The sequence below is a fragment of the Mirounga leonina genome, unplaced genomic scaffold (assembly GCF_011800145.1).
Source record: "Mirounga leonina isolate KUSES-001 unplaced genomic scaffold, KU_Mleo_1.0 Mir_151, whole genome shotgun sequence".
Classification (NCBI taxonomy): Eukaryota; Metazoa; Chordata; class Mammalia; order Carnivora; family Phocidae; genus Mirounga; species Mirounga leonina.
In genome coordinates this window covers 37572167-37593232 of record NW_023270377.1, presented here as the reverse complement: position 1 = coordinate 37593232, position 21066 = coordinate 37572167, and the positions used below count along the sequence as shown (strand labels likewise).

The following is a 21066-nucleotide window of genomic DNA, read 5'->3' as shown; positions in this document are numbered from 1 at the left end:
TATTAGTTTGCTAGGGCTGCAGTAACAAAGTACCACAGACTAGATGGCTTAAACAACAGAAATTTCTTATATTTATGGAGATTTGAAGTCCAAGATCAAGATGTCAGCAGGTTTTTTTCTCCTGAGGCTTCTCTACTTGACTTGCAGATGGCTGCCTTCACATGGTCCTCACGTGGTCTTTGCTTTGTGTGTTGCACATCCCTGGTATCTTCGTGTATCCCCGTTTCCTTCTCTTATAAGGACACCATTCAGGTTGGGTTAGGACCCACCCTAACAGCATCCTTACAGTTTATCACCTCTTTAAAGGCCCTATCTCCAAATACAGTCATATTTTGAGATACTGGGGTTAGAGCTTCAGCATAATATTTTTGGGGAATACAATTCAGTCCATATCAGGGGGCTGTATAAAGACAGAATAAATGTGGTATACATCTTCCTAAGAGGTAAGAAATATATGTAGAATCTGGCTCTGATAGACATAAAACTGGTTGCTCTTAATAATACTTCAGAATTAATACCTCAATAGTATAATTATCAAATAAAGATCCCTCTATAAAGGACTTAAATAGTATCTCGAGTACATTATACTATATAATTTGATCCAGAGCTTAGAAAAATATAGTAAGCTACAAAGTAATTATAATCTGATGGGGCGCCTGAGTGGCTCAGTCATTAAGCGTCTGCCTCTGGCTCAGGTCATGATCCCAGGGTCCTGGGATCGAGCCCCACATTGGGCTCCCTGCTCAGCGGGAAGCCTGCTTCTCCCTCTCCCATTCCCCCTGCTTGTGTTCCCTCTCTCACTGTGTCCCTCTCTGTCAAATAAATAAATAAAATCTTTTAAAAAAAATTATAATCTGATACTATAGTATTAGATTATTAATACAGCCAAAAGTAAAAACTATGGTCATCCTTAATAAGATTGTAATACTTATAATGATGAGGAAGGATGAGGAAGGAATTTCTAAACTTGAAATGAAGGAATAGAATTATACAAGGTTCAATAGATTTGAACACATAAGAATTAAAAATCCTACATGTAAAGAAAAGGGGGGCAAAAAGCAAAACTAGTAAAACCTAGCAAAACTAGATAGAGTTAACAATCTTTCCTTTTAAAGAACTTAAAATTGACTAAAAACAAAAAACAAAAACCCCAAAAAAGTGGTCAACTAACATTTCAAAAAATATATAATAGCTCAGAAAATATACAGAGCTAATAACCATATGAGAAAATGTTTAATCTCACTAGTAACCAAAGAAATGAAAAGCTGTCAAGATGTTATTTTTAATTTATTAGATTAGCAAAGATTTAAGAAAACAACAATACATAGTACTGATGGGATTTATTCTAATACTACTGATAGGCTAAAATTGGAAGGAAAATTATATACCAAATTTATCAAAAGTCTAAACATTATTAAACCTTTAACCTAATGATTCCTCTTGTAGGAATCTATCCTAAGGAAATAGAAATGCAAAGAAAGATTTACTCACAGGCATGTTCTGCAGAACAATATTTAGAATAGTGAAAAACTGGAAAAACCTAAATGTTTGTTATTAGGAGTATGATTAAGAATATTACAGAACATTTGCAAAATGGGCTGTTATATAAGTTTCATGCCAACACACTTTCCATGTCTTTCAACTTTTTAAAAAGTTTTTAAACATAAAATAAATCATCCATAGAGAAAACACATGCAAAACATATGTACAATTAGGAAAAGAGCTATAAAGTGTACTCTTAGGTCATCTTCACTGGGGCTTAAAAAGCAGAATTTCCTTCTACTTAACATCGTTTCATAAAAGGAATAGCATTCTCCAATTCCCATGTAAGTTTGAAAGGATCTCTTTACCTCATGAGAAAAGAGATTCTTTTTTATATCTTTATCTAACTCATCATCATTTATTGAGAGAAACAAGGTTAGTATACCCCAATTCTTGAGTGGTAGTTTTATCCACTACTTAACAGTTACTTCATTGTTTCTTTAGACCTTTAAATTCCAAAACAATTGGAACAGCTTTCAAGGGTATGTTTATAATCCTATGGGATAAAAAATATTTTTAAAAGGGAGATGAAGTAATCAAATATGGAAAAAAAGGAGTTAAAAGTGAAAGTCAGAAAATTCAGAAAGTATGTATATACTAAGGTGTGATGTTCGTGTTTTTCAACCTTCTTTTTGACAAGGCTACTGAGACATACATTTTATACTGTAACACCATACATAAATAATATACACAAACATTTCATGAAGCCTTACTTACCCTTCTTTATTAGATGCTCTGTGCTCTGATATTTTTTTTTCCCCTTTTGAAAGTGCTGCTTGCAACTTACTAATACATCTTGACCCACAATTTGGAAAAAAGACTTACACAATGGGAAGACAAGGACAACAGATATGACTCTGACTACTTGTTTCTTAGTAGTTTATCCCTTAGGGAGAAACACAAGCTTGTTTCTGAGTAGTCATTAATGAATGAAAAATGTTTGGGAGTGAGATGGCATGTCTGGTAAACTTTTCATGGTGAGTTTGATCTTTGCCAAACTGCTGTGATGTTCCCTTGGTCTTGCCTAACTGCAATTTGTTCTGTAGCTAAGGAGACAGCTATCTCAGGAGAAGCACCTGAAGGAATCTCTTGAGAAATCTGCATCAACCATGCTGTTCAAAATACAAGAAATGGAATCAACAGTGGAGGTGGAACGGAAACAGGTAGATTTTTTTCTTCTTATGTCAAGGAAGTGAAACCAAAAAGAAAGCTGATATTTTACCTGTAAGTCTTTAGTTTTGCTAACTTTCTCTAGATTTATTAAATTTTTGCCCGTAGTATTATTTGAAATACCTACATGTAACTTAGACTACTCAGTTCTAAGTATTCAAGGCAATTAGTAGTTCCAAATTCTAATACCTATATTTGGATTACATAATCTTTATTTTAACCAATGGCTGTCCTTCATAATAAAATTATAAAAAAGCTTTTACTTAAGGAATTTGTTTTGTTTTTTTAAAATATTTTATTTATTTATTTGACAAAGACAGCAAGAGAGGAAACACAAGCAGAGGGAGTGGGAGAGGGAGAAGCAGGTTTCCCACCAAGTGGGGAGCCCGATGCGGGGCTCAATCCCAGGGTCATGACCTGAGCCAAACTGCCTCTGCCACCCAGGCGCCCCGCCCCCCCACTTTTTTATTTTTTAAAGATTTTTTAAATTTATACAACTGCTGTTTTTTAACCTCTTCGCATTTTTTTTTTAAGATCTTATTTATTAGAAAGAGAGCACAAGCAGGGGTAGCAGCAAAGGGAGAAGGAGAAGCAGGCTCCCCACTGAGCAGGGAGCCTGATGCGGGACTCGATCCCAGGACCCTGGGATCATGACCTGAGCCAAAGGCAGCCACTTAACCTACTGAGCCACCCAGGCGCCCCTACTTATGGAATTTGTAAATGATCCTTTATTGCTATAACTTGCACTACCAATATAGTGGCTACTAGCCACATATGGCTATTTAAATTTAAATTAGTTAAAATTAAATAAAATTAAAAATTCAATTTCTCACCCACTCTGGCCACGCTTCAGGTGCTCGGCAGTTACTTGTGCCTGATGCATGTTGTGTTCGAGAGTGTACAGAAAGTTCTGTCGGACAGCCCTACTGTAAAACACTGCACCCTACTGAAATCTTTAACATAGAAACTCCCCTTCTCCCTCCAGTGATGTTAAGATCAGAAAATCTGCCTCACACGTGTGCTCGAAGGTAGTTTGGTAGAAATCTTTACTTTACAGAAAGGAGTTTTTCTTACACATTTCAGGTGCAGATCTTGCAGCAAAACTGCATTGCCCTACGCAGGTCTATGCAGACCACACAGGAATTACTGGTGCAGGAACAACAGAAAAAAGGAGATTTGGAGACTTCTATCTCACAGCTCAAGTCTGACCTAAGTATGAAAATAGATGCTAGAAATTACATTGCTGTTAGTTTTTTTGAGATTTCATGCAAAAACTCTTAAGATCTGAAATTCTTGAAGAGGCCGTTGTTACTGAGATTTACCACAGGACGAAATGTAAAAAATTGTTGATTGCCTTTTTGTCTGTGGCACTGGAAAAAAGAAAGGTAATAAAATAGAATTTGATCCTCTTAACTGTAAACTATTCTGTATTTAAATTTTTTCTCAGGTTTATTTAAGTGTTCGTGGACTTGGGAACATTGGATTTCTAGAAATCTAGATTGAATATTGGATAATAGAACATTAATAAGGAAATAAGTCCTTTAATAGTTGCTAACCTGATTCTAACCATTTATCATTTTTCAGGTTGCCATTCTATTGACCTGTATTTGTAGCAATGGGTGGTTGTATGTTACCTTAGAGCTTAATGTCCTCATTTTACAGATGAGTAAACAGAGTTCTTATAGGTGATTGAGTTAGGAAATGGGTAAGTCTAGCCGTGATCCCATGTTGTTCAGTCACGGTTCTTCCAACCCATCAGCCTTGTCGTATTGACTGTTGTTAATACATAATTGTAAAGCAGTTTCAGCCAGTATCAAGTATAGGGATCACAGTGCAGTGCTTCGCATGAGTAACACTTCCTGGTTTACATAGAGCTTTCACATAAACGATCTCATGTAACACGCTAAACTATCCATACTTCCCAAAGTTAAAGCGATGCCTGAGCCTGTATCTTCTACCTCCAGTGTTCCTGCCAGTGTGCCTTCTATGCTCTCTGGCTGTAGTGAGAGCAGGGAATACCAAAAGGGAAATGAAAATTATAAAAAGCATGGAACAAAGAGTAATCTGTTCAGTGTTTTGTTCTGCTTTTAACAGAAAGTACTGTTTTTCCTTATAGTTGTTGAGTAGTGAATTATCCATGGAGTTCTCACTGATAATGCCCCAAGATAATTTTCTATCTTCCTGTGATTGTGTGGCTACAAAAAATACATATTATATTTTATGGGGCTGCCACATTATCTCATTTGACCTTACAACCTTGTGAGCAAGATAAGAAAATATACCCCATTCTATAGAAGAATAAAAAGGTCTGTATCCAAGGACCTATGGCAAATAGGATAGCTGGGAGTAAAACACAGATCTTTCTACTATAGTAGTAATTTTTTTCAATGTCACTTTCTGATTGGATTAATGCTTTAGTTTTGAATTTTATAAAGAATATATGGAAGACCATTTAAAAGATGAAAATTACACAACATTTATTAAAACTAACACGAGGAAAAGGAAGCTGTCTGAATACCAACTATCTGCTTCATATTGAGTAAAAGACTCTTTACATGCATGCAATTTGATTACTTTAAGGTACAGTAGTTAGGCTAACTAGGTTAATAAAAGAAATGCCTCTAGATATTTGCTTTAATGAATTTAAAAATGTAATTATTAGCAATAAACTTTTATACACACACACTAAGGTGATGAGATTGTCCTCCCACGTAAGATAAACACTCCCCTTTCATTCTTACTTTGATTACTGGAATTTTTAGAATAGATCATATAATGATCTTTTTATCCTTCACATATTTTAAATTAGCATTTACTGTATTTGAAATGAGTCTTGGACTTATATATTCAAAAAGTATAGTTTTTCTGACTATATCCTACATAAAATGTGAGTTTCTATGTGTTTTGTAATTTTCTGGCTTTAGAATATTTAAGTGAAACAAAACTAATGAATCTTTATGCATTTTGCATGAAGCCAAAACGTTACTGTCAGAGAAGTTTACTTTGGGCTGTTGGTATACGATGCCAAACTGTTCCCCTGTTTCTCTCTTTGGTTTTATTTTCACTGTATATACTCTCTGGGTGGTTTCAAATCTTTTTTTTTTCCCACATAAAATCATCTTCCTGAGCTCCAGATGGTATCTTACTGCCAACTAAACATCTATATATGGATGCCTTACAGATACCTCAAAACACACGGTGAATACTTAAATATTGCAATCATTCTTACTCATTCTGTCCCCCGAACCTGCTCCTTGTCCTGTGTTTCCTATTTAGTTGAAGAGTCTGCCACCCACTCCATTGCTTAAATCTGGACACTGGATACTCTCCTTGACTCATCTATTGCCTTTACCCCAGCAGCCAGCCGCCAGCCAAGTCCTGACAGTTCTCCCTTCTTGTTATTTCTGGAGCGTGTTTTCCCTTTGCATCTTCATTGTCCTTCCCTTAGAGCCAGCTTTCATTGTTTTTTGTTTTTTGTTTTTTGTTTTTATTAAAGATTTTATTTATTTATTTGAGAGTGAGAGAGAGAGAGAGAGAGCACAAGAGGGAGGAGCGGGAGAGGGAGAAGCAGACCCCCTGCCAAGCAGGGAGCCCGGTGCGGGACTCGATCCCGGGACTCCAGGATCATGACCTGAGCCGAAGGCAGTCGCTTAACCAACTGAGCCACCCAGGCGCCCAGCTTTCATTGTTTTATACTTTGGTTACTGCACAGCTACTAAACTGATATCCTCTTCCTTATTGAGCCTCTGTTAGAGTGTTCTCTCTAACAAAAAGCTTTTGATCAGGTGCCTCTCCACTTTAAAATCCCTCAGACGCATCAACCTCTATGCCTGGAGTAAAATATGACCTCATTGACAATTGCACGTGACTGTGGACTATTTTCTTGATAATTTCATGACTTAATTTCCAGTCTATAAACATATGGTAGAAATATTTGCATTCTCCTTATTTACACAACATACAGACTGGGGAAAAAAAGCAAGCTGCTCCAGGAGATGATACTGTGTGATTTCAATGTCGCTGTAGTAAGTTATTATTACCATAGTTATGTGGACTCTTTGTTTTTAGTTTCTAGAGATGAGCTCATTTCCAAGTTGGTTGAAGAAAATACGGTGAGTTTTGAGGTTGTAAAGTTCAGAGATGTTCTTTCCTCTCTCACTAAGTAGTATTTCCTCACTTGTGTTGGTTTACAATTGTTCTGGTTCTCCTGAAGTCTTTATTAGAAAAAAGTTGCAGTGCAAATGAGTTGTATATTCAGACCTGTTGTCAACTGGGTATTAGGAAATCATTTCACGCAGGTTATTGCGGTTTGATAAAAAGATGAATTAGCAAAAATTATGAGACTAATTTGCATTTTATCTTTATTGCAAAATAATTGTTATGAAAAAGTTTTTTATGAAATATAAGAAATATTAACTACTTTTTGGTAGCGATGGTTGCACAACAATGTGAATATACTTAATGCCACTGAAATTAACACAAATATTCTTAAGTAAACTGTACATGTAAAAATGATTAAAATGGGAAATTTTATGTTATTTATATTTTACCACAGTAAAAAATGAAAAAAAGAACTATTACCACATTTATATCTTAATACATTTCTAAATCAACCTTAATGTGTAGATCCTGTTTGGAATAATTTTTCTGGGTTCTATCTCATCCTGTAGTAGGTGATGTTTACGTTAAGCCTTGAGATGCTTCTTCTGGAAAAATAGAAGAGAGGTCCTCTCTCCATAGGGAGAGGACTTGCACTTTGCCATTCCCCATTTCAATAACTACCTGTTAGGGAAAGCCTAACCCACAACTCACATCCCTGTCACCTGTTTGTTTGTTTGTTTTGTTTTTAGAGCAAAGGTGTTTTCTTTTGCTCCACACCCAGGTATTCCTTGATGAAAACATGTTCACGTACTTAAAACTTTAAAAGATCTTTGAATGTGTTTCTTTGAAATCACAAATGATCTTAACTGCTTAGGGAAAATAATGTGTTTATAATATAAACTAACAAATATTCGTCTTAGCAGAACTTTCTTGACTTGAGGATGCTAGTTAAATATTTACAGCATGGTTTTAGGCAAATTCTTTCCAGTTTGAAATTCCATATGAGAACATTTTTAATAAACAATTTTATAATTTATTTAAAAAGAGAAGTTTGAGAGTTGAAGATATCAAGATTTTTAAAAATTCTTTACAAGACACTTATCTATATATATCATTAGTACTAGAGCACTGGGTGTTATATGCAACTAACGAATCTTTGAACACAACATCAAAAACTAATTATGTACTATATGTTGACTAATTGAACATAATTAAAAAAAAAGAAGAAAAAAAGAACTTGAACTCATAGTAGCCAAAATACAGAACAGGTATTTTGATAGAGATATTCGTAATAGCTCTTACATGTAAAAAAAGGAGAGAACTTATTATTGTTTTTGCTCTTATAGAATGTGCAGAGGTCTTTCAACAAGGAACATGAAGAAAATGGATTTTTGAGGTCTGAAATAGTATCCCTTCATGAAACATCAGAAAAAGCACAGGTAGATCTTACCATTTCTATAGTTTTTAGATGTTACTTTATTTTGTTTAATTAAGGAACCAAGAACAAATTAATCCTGATTATATTAATTCATACCATCATGATAGGTATAATTGGCATATAATATTATATTTCAGGTATACAACATAATGAGTCAGTATTTGTATACATTGCAAAGTGATCACAATAATTCTAGTTAACATCCATCACTATATATAGTTAAAATTTTTTTTTTCTTGTGACGAGTACTTTTAAGATCCACTCTCTTAACAACTTTCAAATATGCAATACAGTGTTATTAACTATAGTCATCATGCTGTACAGTATATCCCCATGACTCATTCATTTTCTAACGAGAAGTTTATACCTTTTGACCCCTGTCACCACTTTCTCCCATCCCTTATACCTCCTCCCTCTGGCACCCACCTGTGTGAACTTGGTATTTTGTTTTTTGTTTTTTTAAGATTCCACATAGTGAGATTATATGGTGTTTTCTTCCTCTGGTTGACATATTTCATTTAGTATGCACTCAAGGTCCATCCATGTTGTTGCAAATGGCAAAAGTAAATTCTTTTTTGTGGCTGAATAATATCTGTATCTATCTATATACACACACATACCACATTTTCTTTATCCGTTCATCTATCGATGGACACTTAGGTCATTTCCCTATCTTGTCTATTGTAAATAATGCTGCAGTGAATGTAGGGTTGCAGTTGTCTTTTTGAATTAGTATTTTTGTTTTCTTCAGAAGAATACCCTGAAGTGGAATTGCTGGGTCATATGGTGGTTTTAGTTTTAACTTTTTGAGAAACCTCAGTACTGTTTTCCACAGTGGCTGTATCAATTTACATTCCCTTCAACAGTGCCCAAGGATTCCTTTTTCTCCACATCCTCTCCAATACTCGTTATTTCTTGTCTTTTTGGTAATCACCATTCTCATAGGTGTGAGGTGATATCTCATTGTGATTTTGATTTGCATTTGCCTGATGATTAGTGATGTTGAACATCTTTTCATGTACCTGTTGGCCATCTGTATGTCTTCTTTGAAAAATGTCTGTTCAGCTCTTTGGCCCATTTTTTAATCAGATTTTTTTAAAGCTACTGAGTTGTATAGGTTCTTTATATATTTTGGATATTAATCTCTTATTAGACATATGATATTGATGTATGATTGCCAATATTTTCTCCCATTCAGTAGATTGCTTTCTCATTTTGTTGATGGAAGTTTCCTTTGCTGTGCAGAAGCTTTTTAGTTTGATATAGTCCCACTGGTTTATTTTTGCTTTTGGTGTGAGACCAAGAAAATTACCTATGTTTTTTCCTAGAAGTTTTATGGTTTCAGGTCTTATGTTCAAGTCTTTGATCCATTTTGAATTAATTTTTATGTATGGTACAAGACAGTGGTCTAGTTTCATTCTTTTGCATGTGCCTGTACAGTTTTTCCAACACCATTTATTGACGAAATTGTCCTTTCCCCATCACAAAAAGCACAGGTAAATCTTCCCATTTTTGTGTTTACATGTTACATAATTTTATTCAATTAAAAAACCAAGAACGAAGATTGATTCTAATTGTATAAATTCATACCATTGCCATCACCCAAATTTTTTATTTTCATAAAATCTATTTCATCTATGAACCATTATCACATTAACTACATTTCCCATTTCACCAAATCTCCTATGACACATAAGTATATGAGATACACTGCTAAATCATGCACTAATTTACATTTTGTCTTTGTTTGCTTTATAATTTACTCGTTAAATATATAACTTTAATCTACACCTATGAACTAAGCAGTTCAGTGCCACTGGCTATGCTTACACTTTCTTTGTATCTTTTATAACAAACAGCACAGTAGGAACATAATAAGTGCTTGCCAGATTTTAGAGTTATGTGTAAATATTTCCTGTGGGATGGTGGTTGCCAAATTTAGCTGATGTTATTTGTGTGTGTGTGTGTGTGTGTGTGTATGCAGGCAAACAAGTTATTTCTCATAGGGTCAGTGAAATGGTATTAATCACTTAAAAGAACTTTTTGTTAGTACAATTTGATTACTTCAGTGTTGGGATCATAATGTTGCTGTGCTCTCTCTATGATAAAGAAAATAGAAAATAAATGTGTGGGGCGCCTGGGTGGCTCAGTCGTTAAGCGTCTGCCTTCGGCTCAGGTCATGATCTCAGGGTCCTGGGATCGAGCCCCACATCAGGCTCCCTGCTCCTCAGGAAGCCTGCTTCTCCCTTTCCTACTCCCCCTGCTTGTGTTCCCTCTCTCGCTATGTCTCTCTCTCTGTCAAATAAATAAATAAAACCTAAAAAAAAAAAAGAAAAAAAAGAAATGTGTTATTTTATAAAATAATAATGAAAATTACTACTCTTGCTATGGTAGTAGTAATTAACCTTTACCAAACCCATTCTATGTTCCAGGCATAATTGTAAGCACCTTATGTTACTAACAAATTGTAATGCTTGTAATAGCACTACTATAGAAACTTATTATTCTCATTTTAATGATAAGGAAGTTGATATACAGAGAAGTTCAATAACATAGGTAATAAATGGCAGAGTTAGAATTTGAGCTTAGGCATTCTGGCTCCAAAGAAAATTATTCTTTTCAAGGATCAGGAGTTCATCTCTGTCTTAACTCTAGGTATTCCTTGGTGAATAGTTTGTACATCTGGTTATAATTTTAAAATGCTCTGAATGTGTTCCTTACTTCTTTACTATACTACCACTTATGCTTCCCAGATAGTTTTTCATTTCTTTACTTTCTTGTTATCATTTTTTGAGTGTTTTTTTTTTTTAATTGATCCTATAGAGTTATTTATCCCCATCCTTGAAGAACTTGTTCATTAAAAGATAAGATCTGGGGCGCCTGGGTGGCTCAGTCGTTAAGTGTCTGCCTTCAGCTTGGGTCATGATTCCAGGGTGCTGGGATCGAGCCCCACCATCGGGCTCCCTGCTCAGTGGGGAGCCTGCTTCTCCCTCTCCCACTCCCCCTGCTTGTGCTCTCTCTCTCTCGCTGTCTCTCTCTGTCAAATAAATAAAATCTTTAAAAAACAATAATAAAATAAAAGATAAGATCCTTGGGGTGCCTGGGTGGCTCATTCTGTTGAGTGTCTGATTCTTGATCTTAGCTCAGGTCTTGATCTCAGGGTCATGAGTTCAAGCCCTCTATTGGGCTTAAACCTAAAAAAAAAAAAAAAAAAATCCTTGACAAATACACTTTGCAAAAATAACTGTTAAATAAGATAAATGTTTTCCTCAGGAATAAAAATTTCAAATATCAAAAAGACAACAAAATTATCTGATAAATTTGTTGCACAAAAGGCTTTTGTTTTGGATGATCTGTCTTGTGAAAAGGTACAATTACCTATATTTTGCTTTTATGGATACTGTAATTGGTGGTAAAAGAGCTTAGACAGTTTGTATTATTAGCTAAACAATTATGAATGCTCATCTAATTTTAGGAATGAATTTCTGTAATATTGGCTAGGCATCTACATTGTAAAGTCCATTCCATATATATCTCGCTCTGTCTCACCAGTGTTCAAAATTGTGAACAGGAGATCAGTAAACTGTTGAATGCTTCAGTTGCTCCACCAGATGAACATTTTGATTTAGAATTATGTGGGGTGTTGACTCCAAATATTTGAAGGTATTACCTAATGAAATATCAGTTGGAGATAAGTTAAATAAATTAGGTTCACATACAGAGTGAAATACTATACCATCATTAAAAATATGGCAAGTAAAAATATTTACTGGAGAGATCTATGACTTGCTGTACATATCATCTTAGGTTTCGAATGACCAGCTGACTAGAAAGTGTTCAGAGCTGAACAGCATGCTTGAGACTGTTAGTATGGAAAATGCCAGAATTATTGCCAACCATCAAGCCATTCTGCAGGTATTCATTTAATACTAGTCAATTTCTGATAGAATCACAAGAAGACTCCTTGGCTAAGAAATTAGGAAATGTGTGACCAAGTGGGTAAATAAAATATTTTAACAGTTCCAAGAAATTTACTGAATTATTTTTTCATTAGTGGTTTTCAGTTTTCATCAGGGGGCCATTTAGCCTTATACTCAGTCCTTTCTTAATGGTTTCTTCTCAAATACCATTACTTTAAGAAAAGTAATTACCTGTTCCAAATACCATTTCCTCAAACACCTGTGGTTTCCCATTTTGCTTATGCCATTTCCTCTACTGAGAATGGTCTTTGTTTCATCTTCAGCTATTTGAAATTCTGTTTATTCTTTAAGACTCAAATTCATCAGGAAGCTTGCTTACTCAAACCAGAGGGAATGAGTTTTCTCTGTTAACTCCTACTCCTAGGACATTAAACAGACTCTCATAATAATAGTTCTCACTTTTTGGGGAGCATACTTACTATATACCATGCATTATACTAATGATTTTACATATATTACCTCCTTTAATTCTAGCAGCCAGTATGTAAAGGGATATTGATTATCCTCATCTTATAAATAAGGAAAATGAGGTTTAGAGAAGTATATCAACTTGCCTGAAGTCACATACCTCGTAAGGGGTAGAGCTGGATTGAAACCAAGGTCTGACTGCAGAGTCAGTGCTTTCAATTGTTACATTATGCTGCCTCTCTATTTTGCATTCTGTAGCAGTTTATAAGCATGGCTCATTTCCTGGATAACATTGTGAGCTTCCTAGAACTGGGGCATCATCTTATACATCTTTGCTATTTCCCATAGTGCTTCCCACTGCACATAACAGATAATAAATATTTTTCATTAATTCAACAAGCACTTAGTGTTTACTCTGCGCAGGTATGATGCTAGGTCTAGATGGGATTATAGTGGTAAACAAGACAAAATCCCTACTTTCATGGATTAACAATTTAGTAGAATAATGTGACATGTAATTCACACTGTCACAAACATTTTTTAACTTTGAAATGTTACACAAATGGGATTTTATTTTCCAAAGGTGTGAAGGTTTGCTTTGCAATCAAGTATTAAGATAAAAGTGTTTTAAAATATGTTTACAGAAGTAATTGTTAATATCTACTATATTTGCAAAAGCTTTATAAATTGTAGGTAGAAGGGATGTGTCTAAAAATGTTATGTTTGAAAAAAATAAAATAAATAAAATAAAATAAAAATGTTATGTTTGAGAAGTCCAAAATGGTGAGCCAGAGGAAATAAATTATACAAAACAATTACAGGCATACGTTGTTTTATTGTGCTTTGCAGATAATTGCATTTTTTACAACTTGAAGGTTTGTGGTAGTCCTGCATCTAGTAGGTCTGTTGGTGCCATTTGTTAACAGCATTTGCTCATTTTGTGTCTCTTTGTCACATTTTGGTACTTCTCACGGCATTTCAAGCTTTTTCATCATTATTTTTGTTCTGGTGATCTGTGATCAGTGATCTTTGATGTATTATTGTAATTGTTTTGAGGCACGACAAATCATGCCCATTTAAGATGGTAAACTTAAAAAATGTGTGTGTTCTGGCTGCTTTGACTGGCTTTTCCCCATACCTCTCCCTCTTCTTAGACCTCCTATTTCCTGAGACCCAACAATATTGAAATTAGGCCAGTTAATAACCCCTACAATGGTCTCTAAGTGTTCACATGAAAGGAAGTGTTTCACATCTCTTATTATAAATCAAAAACTAGAAATGATTAAGCTTAGTGAAGAAGGCATGTCAAAAGCCAAGATAGGCCTCTTGCACCAAACATGTAGCCAAGTTGTGAAGGCAAAGGAAAAGCTGTTGAAGGAAATTAAAAATGCTACTCCAGTGAACGCATGAATGATGAGAAAGTGAAACAGCCTTATTGCTGATACGGAGAAAGTTTTAGTAATCTGGATAGAAGATCAATCCATCTATAACATTCCCTTAGACCAAAGCTGAATCCAGAGCTCTTCAATTCCATGAAGGCTGAGAGAGGTGAGGAAGCTGCAGAAGAAGAGTTGGAAGCTAGCAGGGTAGTTCATGAGGTTTAAGGACAGAAGCCATCTCCATAACATAAAAGTGCAAGGTGAAGCAAGTGCTGATGTAGAAGCTGCAGCAAGTTCTCCAGAAGATCAAGAGGATAATTAATGAAGGTGGCTACATTAAACAACAGATGCCATTGGAAGATGCCTTTAGGATTTTCATAGCTAGAGAGGAAGTCAGTGCCTGGCTTCAAAACAGGCGCTTTGTTGTTGTTGTTTTTTCCCTCCCACTCAATGTAAGGGAAACTTTATTGAAGCTACAGGCCACGGGGCTCGGGCAGGAGGCTGCCCTGTGGGCAAAGGAAAAGCTGATGGAAGGGCCTTAGTTGACCATCCTCTTGGGGCACAGGTTGTTGGTGTGACTGCGCTTCTTGCAGCAATTGACAGCGCGGGGCTGCAGGCAAGCATAACACTTGGAGCAGGTAATCATGTCCCAGTTGTGACAGTGTGAGCTAGAGGAGGGAAGGTTCGATGATGTGATGATGCAGCCCCACAGACAAAGCACCCACTACAGGGTGAACTCTTTCTGGATATTGTAGTCTCAGAGAGTGCAGCCATCCTCTAACTGTTTGCCTGCAAAAATCAGATACTGCTAGTTGGGGGATGCACTCCTTGTCTTGGACTTTGGCTTTGACTTTTTTTTTTTTTTTAGAGCAGGGAAAGAGAGGGAGAGAGAATCTTTTTTTTTTTTAAGATTTTATCTGTTAGCAAGTGAGAGCAGGAATGAGGGGAGGGGCAGAGGAAGAGGGAGAAGCAGACTCCCTGCTGAGCAGGGAGCCCAACGTGGGGTGTCATCCTGGGACTCCAGGATCATGACCTGAGCTAAAGGCAGACACTTAGCTGACTGAGCCACCCAGGCATCCCAGAGAGAGAGATTCTTTTTTTTTTTTTTTTTAAAGATTTTATTTATTTATTTGAGAGAGAGAGAATGAGAGACAGAGAGCACGAGAGGGAAGAGGGTTAGAGGGAGAAGCAGACCCCCCGCTGAGCAGGGAGCCCGATGCGGGACTTGATCCCGGGACTCCAGGATCATGACCTGAGCCGAAGGCAGTCGCTTAACCAACTGAGCCACCCAGGCGCCCTGGAGAGAGAGATTCTTAAGCAGGCTCCACGCTCAGCGCAGAGCCCTGACCTGGGCCTCAATCTCACGACCCTGAGATCATGACTTGAGTTGAAAGCAAGAATCAGACACTTAACCGACGGAGCCATCAAGGCACCCCTTGGCTTTGACGTTCTAAATGGTGTCATTGGGCACAATCTATAGGGTCAGAGTGAGGGTCAGAGTCTTCGCAAAAATCTGCATCTGTGCATCTGCTGCTTGGCCAACTCGTTGAAGAGAAAGAGCAAAGCTGGCTCTTTGTTTGGGGCTAATGCGGCTGGTGACTTTAAGTTGAAGCCAGTGTTCCTTGACCATTCTGAAAATCCTAAGACCCTTAAGAATTGTGCTAAATCTACTCTGCCTGTGCTCTATAAATGGAACAACAAAGCCTGGATGATAGCACATCTGGTTACAACATGATTTACTGAAAATTTTAAGCCCACTGTTGAGACCTAATGCTCAGAAAAAAGATTCCTTTCAAAATATTACCACTCATTGACAACGTACTTGGTCACCCAAGAGCTCTGATAGAGATGGACGAGATTAATGTTTTCATGCCTGCTAACGCAACATCTGTTCTTCAATCCATGAACCAAGGAGTAATTTCAATTTTCTAGTCTTATTATTTAAGAAATCTATTTCACAAAGCTATAGCTGCCATAGATAGTGATTACTCGGATGGATCTGGGCAAAGGAAATTGAAAACCTTTGGAAAGGATTCACCATTCTAGATGCCTTTAAGAACATTTGTGATTCATGGTAAGAGGCCAAAACATCAACACTCACAGGAATTTTGAAGAAAGGGTTTTCAACCCTCATTGATGCCCTTGAGGGCTTCAAGACTTCAGTGGAGGATGTACTTGCTGATATAGCGGAAATCGTAAGAGAACTAGAAATAGAAGAGCTTGAAGATGTGACTGAATTGGTACAATCTCATGATAAAACCTGAATGAATGAGGAGTTGCTTTTTATGGATGAGCAAAGAAAGTGGTTTCTTAACCTACTCCTGGTGAAGATGCTGAAATACAACAGAGCATTTAGAATATTATGTAGGCTTAGTTGATAAAGCAGCAGCAGAGTTTGAGAGGATTGACTCCCATTTTGAAGGAAGTTCTCCTGTGGATAAAATGCTGTCCAAACAGCATCACATGCTACAGAGAAATCGCTCATGAAGGGGAGAGACAATCAATGTGGTAAACTTCATTGTTGTCTTGTTTTAAGAAACTGCCACAACTACCCTAACCTTCAGCAACCACCACCCTGATAAGTCAGCAGCCATCAACACCAAGGCAAGACCCTCCACCAGCAAAAAGATTATGACTCACTGAGAACTCAGATGATGGTTAGCATTTTTTCACAAAAAAGTATTTTTAAATTATGTACGTTTTTTTAAGACATAATGCTACTACACACTTAATAGACTATAACTTGTATATGCAATGGGAAACAAAAAATTATTTGACTGGCTTTATTGTACTATTCACTTTATTGTGGTGGTCTGGAAGTGAACCCACAGTATTTCCTAGGTATTGCCATATAGTCTTTCTTCTGTAACAGTATCTGAGTGCAATTTAAAGTATTTTCAAAAGAATTCACACCAAATTATTAACATGATTGTCCCTGGAGAGTGAGATTATTTTAAGGGGGGGGAGTATAAGTGAAGAGATCTTTTCACTTTATACACATTGATGTTTTTTAAAAATAAAATATGTATCATATTGAAATTTTAAAGTATCAAAATATTCCTAGTAGAATTTTATATCTAAAAATATGTTCATGTTAAGAGTTTTATAAATTTTGCAACAGGCTGGGTAAATAATGCATCTTCAGGGGCGCCTGGGTGGCTCAGTCGTTAAGTGTCTGCCTTCGGCTCAGGTCATGATCCAGGGTCCTGGGATCGAGCCCCGCATCAGGCTCCCTGCTCCGCGGGAAGCCTGCTTGTCCCTCTCCCACTGCCCCTGCTTGTGTTCCCTCTCTCGCTGTGTCTCTCTTTGTCAAATAAATAAAAGAAATCTTTTAAAAAAAATAAAAATAAATAATGCATCTTCACTGTTGGCTGGTAGAGCTGTAAAATGATAGAATTGTGGTCAGGACAGAGTGGGGACAAAGAGAAAGCTGAACATTAAATAAAAAGAGGTTTTATTTATATAAAAATTGGTCTTTCATAAGCTAATTCAGTATATTTGATTGGTTAATTTCAGTGGTACCCTATTAAATGACTTTCTGGCGTCTCAGCTTTTAATATTACTTCCAAAACTCAGGTAGGGCAGAAAATGATGACACAGACATTTCAAGAACAAAACTTACTCCTGGATGCAGCCCATGCCAATATCGCTACTGAGCTACAGACTGTTCAGAATGAGAAAATCCAACTCCAGGCACATCTGTAAGTAAACTATAGGCAACTTCTTCTGTATCTTTTGTTCTTGCATTTGATTTCTTATCTTTAATGGAAACGTTTCATTCTGCTTTTCTTGGGCCAGACACAAAGATAAAATAAAGGCTTTGCCCCCAAGGAACTAGTCTTGTTAGAACATTTTGGTAACTGCTCTCGGCCAGTATGTTCTTGGAGAACATGAGTCTATTAAAGAACTCTTGTTTAACAGTCATATCTCCTCGTTGTCTTCTTCCAGGGACCATGTAATCCTTGAGCATAATCAGTGTATCCAGAAAGCACAGGATGCTGAGAAGAGGACAGCCTTGCAGAAAGAGCTGCTAGAAACAACTATTGCAAGATTGCGAGGTGAATTGGAAGCATCCATCCAAGAGAAGAAGTCTCTGCTAGAGGAGAAAGAGAGATTTCAGGGAGAGGTAGGTAGAAGCAGATTTATGTTACCTCCTGGTTGTGGCGGTGATCTTGTGTTAAAACTATTTTAAGTGCAAAAGATAAGAAATAGAGCCCAGGTGCTGTTTGTCTGAGTTGCCCATTAAAGAAATCTTTAGGTGGCTAATCTCTGTCTTTTAGCATGTGAAGTAGACTGTGCCAAACAGAGTACCCTTTTATAGCATTAACTAATAGCTCACACATCCTCGTGATAGCTAAGGGGTCAGATTTAAAAAGCTGATTTCCCCTGAAGGCGTGGGACAATGGAGGTTAAGGGGGGGGACAGCTCTGTCTTCCTCTTTAGGACGGAAGCAGCGGAGTCTGACATGCAGACGTGTCTTTCTAATTTCAGGGCTATTTGTGAAGTCTGCTCTGCCTCAGAGACTCCCTGAGTGGCCCCCTTTCTGAGAGGATGTGCTATCTCTGCAGTGTAGGTATTAACTAACGTGCAGGGTGTGTCTGCTACTGTAGAGCAGTTGCTTCAAAATTCACCCATTTCTTTTCCCCTCCTTGGGCAGGTGAATAAAACAGAGAAAGAAACAGCGCAAGAAAAATGCAATTTGGAAAAGGAATTAGCTAAAAACAAGGTATTCCACATTTTCTTTATTGATATTTCACTGTATTCCCTTCTGTATTTCTGCCTCCGGTATCAGCTTATCTTACTGAGGAGATGGGTTATTTTGTCTAATACCAGGCTGTGGGAGGATAAAGGAGCCACTGAGGTGGGTGCAGCACCGAGCACTCCGGTCACGGCAGCACAAGGCTGCTTTTGGGCAGCGTTTGCTTGTTGAGCATCTGGTGTGGGCCAGAGTCATGACTGGCTCTGGCCCTAGTGTTCACTGAGTATTTTAGCCAGGAAATCCATTGAGAGTGAGCTGATGGCCCTGTGGGAGGCAAAGAGATCATTGCTGACAGTGCTGTTTTGTTTTATTTTGTTTTAAAGACTTCCTAAGTACCTGTTAGCACCTGTCACTTCATCTGCAATATACTCTTTTCTGGGTTCTAAAAAGATAGAATGGCCAGAGACACAAATACAATTCTTATTAAAATAAAACAAAAGCCAGTCTTTAAAACATTGCTGTTTGTGTTTCAAATTTTGAAGAGCGTAAAGATTATGTATCACTGTCATCTGGAATTATCTGGAGTGTCAAGGAGAATTAGCCTACCCCAGACAGTAAATTCTGCAACACATGTCAATATAACAGTCAATCCTTGATTTCTTCTTGGCTTCTGGCCTAATTAAATAGTATTCATATTACCATCACCATATTACCATGTATGTGTGAACTTGTAATTTAAGAATTGGAGAGAGAAGAAAAGGTAAATTCTGAGCCCAAGCTCTAATACAGCTCACCACTCTGGCAGGTAATCTGTGGTTTATTGACTAAACTCTAGTGATTTGAAAAATAGTCCAACCTAAGAATCTTTTTAAAAAGTTCACTTCCCATGGTAAGGACTTACTGGTGTCAGTTTGTCCTCCAATATGCTTTTTAAAATTTGGAAAATTGGTGGATACTATTAAATTCATGAATGCTTTTTGCTTAAAATGTAGGGAATGTTACATGGCTAAGGCAAATGCTGTATGTCTGTGATTAAAACAGTTTGCTTTTCTGATTTTATTTGTCTGAACGTAGGCTAAGTGTAAGTTCATGGGGCTGAAAGATACTGGCTCATTAGAGAGGTTCTATTAGGCCAAATGATAATGCTTATACAGAGTCCCATTTTTTTCTTCTTAGGTCTAATTTGATACTTTTCAAATGTGTATTCATTGTAAAGCTATGTTTTTCTGAAGTCAGGCTTATTAAGTTATAATATACATAGTGAAATACACCCTTTTTTTAGTGTACAGTTCTGTGAGTTTTGACCAACACAATTATGTAACCACCACCACAATCAAAATACAGAACACTTCTATCCCCTCAGGAAGGTCCCTTGTGCCTCTTTATCATTAACCTCTTCCTCCGCCTCCATCCCTTGGCAACCACTGACCTGTTCTTCTGTTCCTATAGTTACGTCTTTCCCAGAATATCCCAGAAATGGAATCATACAACATGTAACATTTTAAATCTGGCTTCTTTTATTTAGCATAAGGCATTTGAAGTTCATCCAAGTTCTTGTTGTATCAGTTGTTTGTGTTCCATTATATAGATATATCACAATTTCTTTATCTATTTGCCACCTGAAGGACATTTGAGTTGGTAAATTTTGGCAATTATGAATAAAGCCTATATAAATGTTCACATATGAACATGTATTTTTATTTCTTTTGGCTAATTATCAGGAGTTGGAATTCTAGATCCTATGGGAAATAAATATTTAACATAGTAAACTATTCAGCAGCTGTTTTCCAAAGAATCTGTACTATCTTGCCTTCCATCAATAGTATAAAAGAGCTCCACTTTCTCTGCATTCTCACCAGCGCTTAGTATTGTTGGTCCTTTTGGTCTTAGCCATTCTAACTGGTGTAGACTGGCATATCACTGTGGCTATAATTTGCATTTCTCTAGTGATTAATAATATTGAGCATCTTTTCATCTGTTTATTGGTTATCCACAAGTTTAAGTGTCTCGTCAAATATTTTAACCATTTTAATTCAGTTGTTTGTTTTCTTATTATTGATTTTTCAGAGATTTAAAAATAGTCTCATGTTGATTCTTACATAAAAAATTCATACTTTTTGTATATGTGCAAATCTTCTAAGTGCTTAACATATTTTTTCTTCCATTTTACGCCTTGTTTTTAATGCTCTTCCAAAGAGCAGAAGTTTCACATTTTGATGAAATCCAACTTGTCAGTTTTTAAATTTTTGGATCATACCCTTTGTGTCTTATCTGAGAAATTTTTGCCTAACCTAAAATCACAAAGATTTTCCTTTTAGTTCTCTAGAACTTTTATAGTTTTAGGTCTTA

General features: G+C 36.6%; 1 protein-coding gene across 2 annotated transcripts in view; it reads left to right on the top strand.

Annotated features, from left to right (window-relative positions):
• CCDC150 (coiled-coil domain containing 150) overlaps window positions 1–21066 on the top strand; it is a 77495-nt gene that overhangs the window by 13925 nt on the left and 42504 nt on the right. For both annotated transcript variants that reach the window (XM_035007489.1, XM_035007488.1), the window contains 8 exons: window positions 2589–2705; window positions 3796–3925; window positions 6781–6824; window positions 8160–8252; window positions 12059–12166; window positions 17595–17719; window positions 17967–18144; window positions 18676–18744. In XM_035007489.1, the coding sequence (XP_034863380.1) occupies window positions 2589–2705; window positions 3796–3925; window positions 6781–6824; window positions 8160–8252; window positions 12059–12166; window positions 17595–17719; window positions 17967–18144; window positions 18676–18744 (864 nt within the window). The remainder of the gene's footprint in view (window positions 1–2588; window positions 2706–3795; window positions 3926–6780; window positions 6825–8159; window positions 8253–12058; window positions 12167–17594; window positions 17720–17966; window positions 18145–18675; window positions 18745–21066) is intronic.